This window comes from Microtus ochrogaster, unplaced genomic scaffold (genome assembly GCF_000317375.1).
Source record: "Microtus ochrogaster isolate Prairie Vole_2 unplaced genomic scaffold, MicOch1.0 UNK99, whole genome shotgun sequence".
NCBI classification, from domain to species: Eukaryota; Metazoa; Chordata; class Mammalia; order Rodentia; family Cricetidae; genus Microtus; species Microtus ochrogaster.
In genome coordinates this window covers 785,490-787,147 of record NW_004949197.1, presented here as the reverse complement: position 1 = coordinate 787,147, position 1,658 = coordinate 785,490, and the positions used below count along the sequence as shown (strand labels likewise).

The 1,658-nt window shown below is 57.8% G+C and overlaps 1 protein-coding gene across 1 annotated transcript in view; it reads left to right on the top strand.

The window, feature by feature from the left end:
• Positions 1-1,123: 1,123 nt before the first annotated feature.
• Positions 1,124-1,658, top strand: part of LOC101984835 (pyridoxal phosphate phosphatase-like) — a 1,543-nt gene continuing 1,008 nt past the window's right edge. Inside the window, exon 1 of the mRNA XM_005371216.1 lies at positions 1,124-1,656. Within this exon, the coding sequence (XP_005371273.1) occupies positions 1,124-1,656 (533 nt within the window). The remainder of the gene's footprint in view (positions 1,657-1,658) is intronic.

Genomic DNA, 1,658 nt, shown 5'->3' with positions numbered 1-1,658 from the left:
TTGTCCTTACAGCGAGGTCTGATCCAGCTAGGCCTCCCTGCCACCACTGCGTCTTGCTGAATTTATTGCCATTTTCTTATAGACCCCAGATTAAGCCTAGGTTGGCCTCTTTCACTGTGTAGGCCAGACTCGAAACTTTTTTTTTTTTTTTTTTTTTTTTTTTTTTGCCAGATCCTGTTCCTAAACTCCACAGGCTTTTGACTGGTCCCTGGGGCCTAATTTCTGTGGCCTGCTTTTTCTGTAGTCTGAGAGGCATGCAGGCTTTTTTCTTCAGCCAGATTCAGCTAGCTGCTTAGATAGGGGTTGTCCAGGGGATGTCCTGGTCTCTCTCGGTCCTTCCACTCTTAGGGAAAGTTGCGCCTTCCCCACCATACCCCACCATACTGCGCATGAGCAGGAACAGAGAATGAACACGTGGCAGGGGCAGGCTCTTGCTCGGAGTGGGAATCTTCTGTATTCGGGCACAGCCTTGCACGCTGCCGCTCAGATCCACTCCATCAAACCCGAGGAATAAGGCCGAGGTGAGACCACAGGCATCGGAGGCTGCCAGAGAGACCCCACCGGATGCCCAATGCTACAAAAATGCACTGAAGACTGGGGTTCAGCAGCTAATAAAGGCAAACATCCCTCTGCTGGAGATCAGGAAGGTTGGGGGTCACCACAGATGATAACCAACCAGCATGGCCTGCTAGGGCAAGAGTTAGCCAGGCTGGAGAGAAGGCTCAGCGGTTAAGATCACTGGCTGCTCTTTGAGAGGACCCGAGTTCAATTCCTAGCACCCACACAGCAGCTCACAACTATAACTATATATAACTCCTGTTCTGGAGGACCTGACTCCTTCACACAGACACACATACAAGCAAAACACCAATACACATTAAAAATAAGGCCCTGAGTTTGGTTTCTGCTACACTCAGGTATTATCTCAAATCCAGGACCTTAGGAATTCTGGGCGAGGGTAACATGCTTAGTGCACAATTCTCTTGTACTCGTCTTGGCATGTAGCTGTGTATGGCTTGGCACTAGCTACGTAGCCCAGCTGGCCTTGACCTTATTGCAGTCCTGGCTCAGTCCCTCAAGCACGGTCATAATCATCTTTTTCGAGCTATCTGGAGCCGGCTGCATGACGCGCTGCGAGCGGCTGCGTGGCGCGGCCCTGCGCGACTTGCTGGGCCAGGCGCAGGGCGTCTTGTTCGACTGCGACGGGGTGCTGTGGAACGGAGAGCGCACGGTGCCGGGCGCCCCCGAGTTGCTGCAGCGGCTGGCGCGGGCGGGCAAGACCACGCTTTTCGTGAGCAACAACAGCCGGCGCGCGCGGCCCGAGCTGGCGCTGCGCTTCGGCCGCCTGGGCTTCGCGGGGCTGCGCGCTGAGCAGCTCTTCAGCTCAGCGCTGTGTGCCGCGCGCCTGCTGTGCCAGCGTCGTTTGCCTGAGTCGCCGGGCACCGTGTTCGTGCTGGGCGGTGAAGGGCTGCGCGCCGAGCTGCGTGCGGCGGGGCTGCGCCTGGCGGGGGACCCCGGCGACTACGGCTCGCGCGTGCGCGCCGTGCTCGTGGGCTACGACGAGCACTTCTCCTTCGCCAGGCTGAGCGAGGCGTGCGCGCACCTGCGCGACCCCGACTGCCTGCTCGTAGCCACCGATCGCGACCCTTGGCACCCGC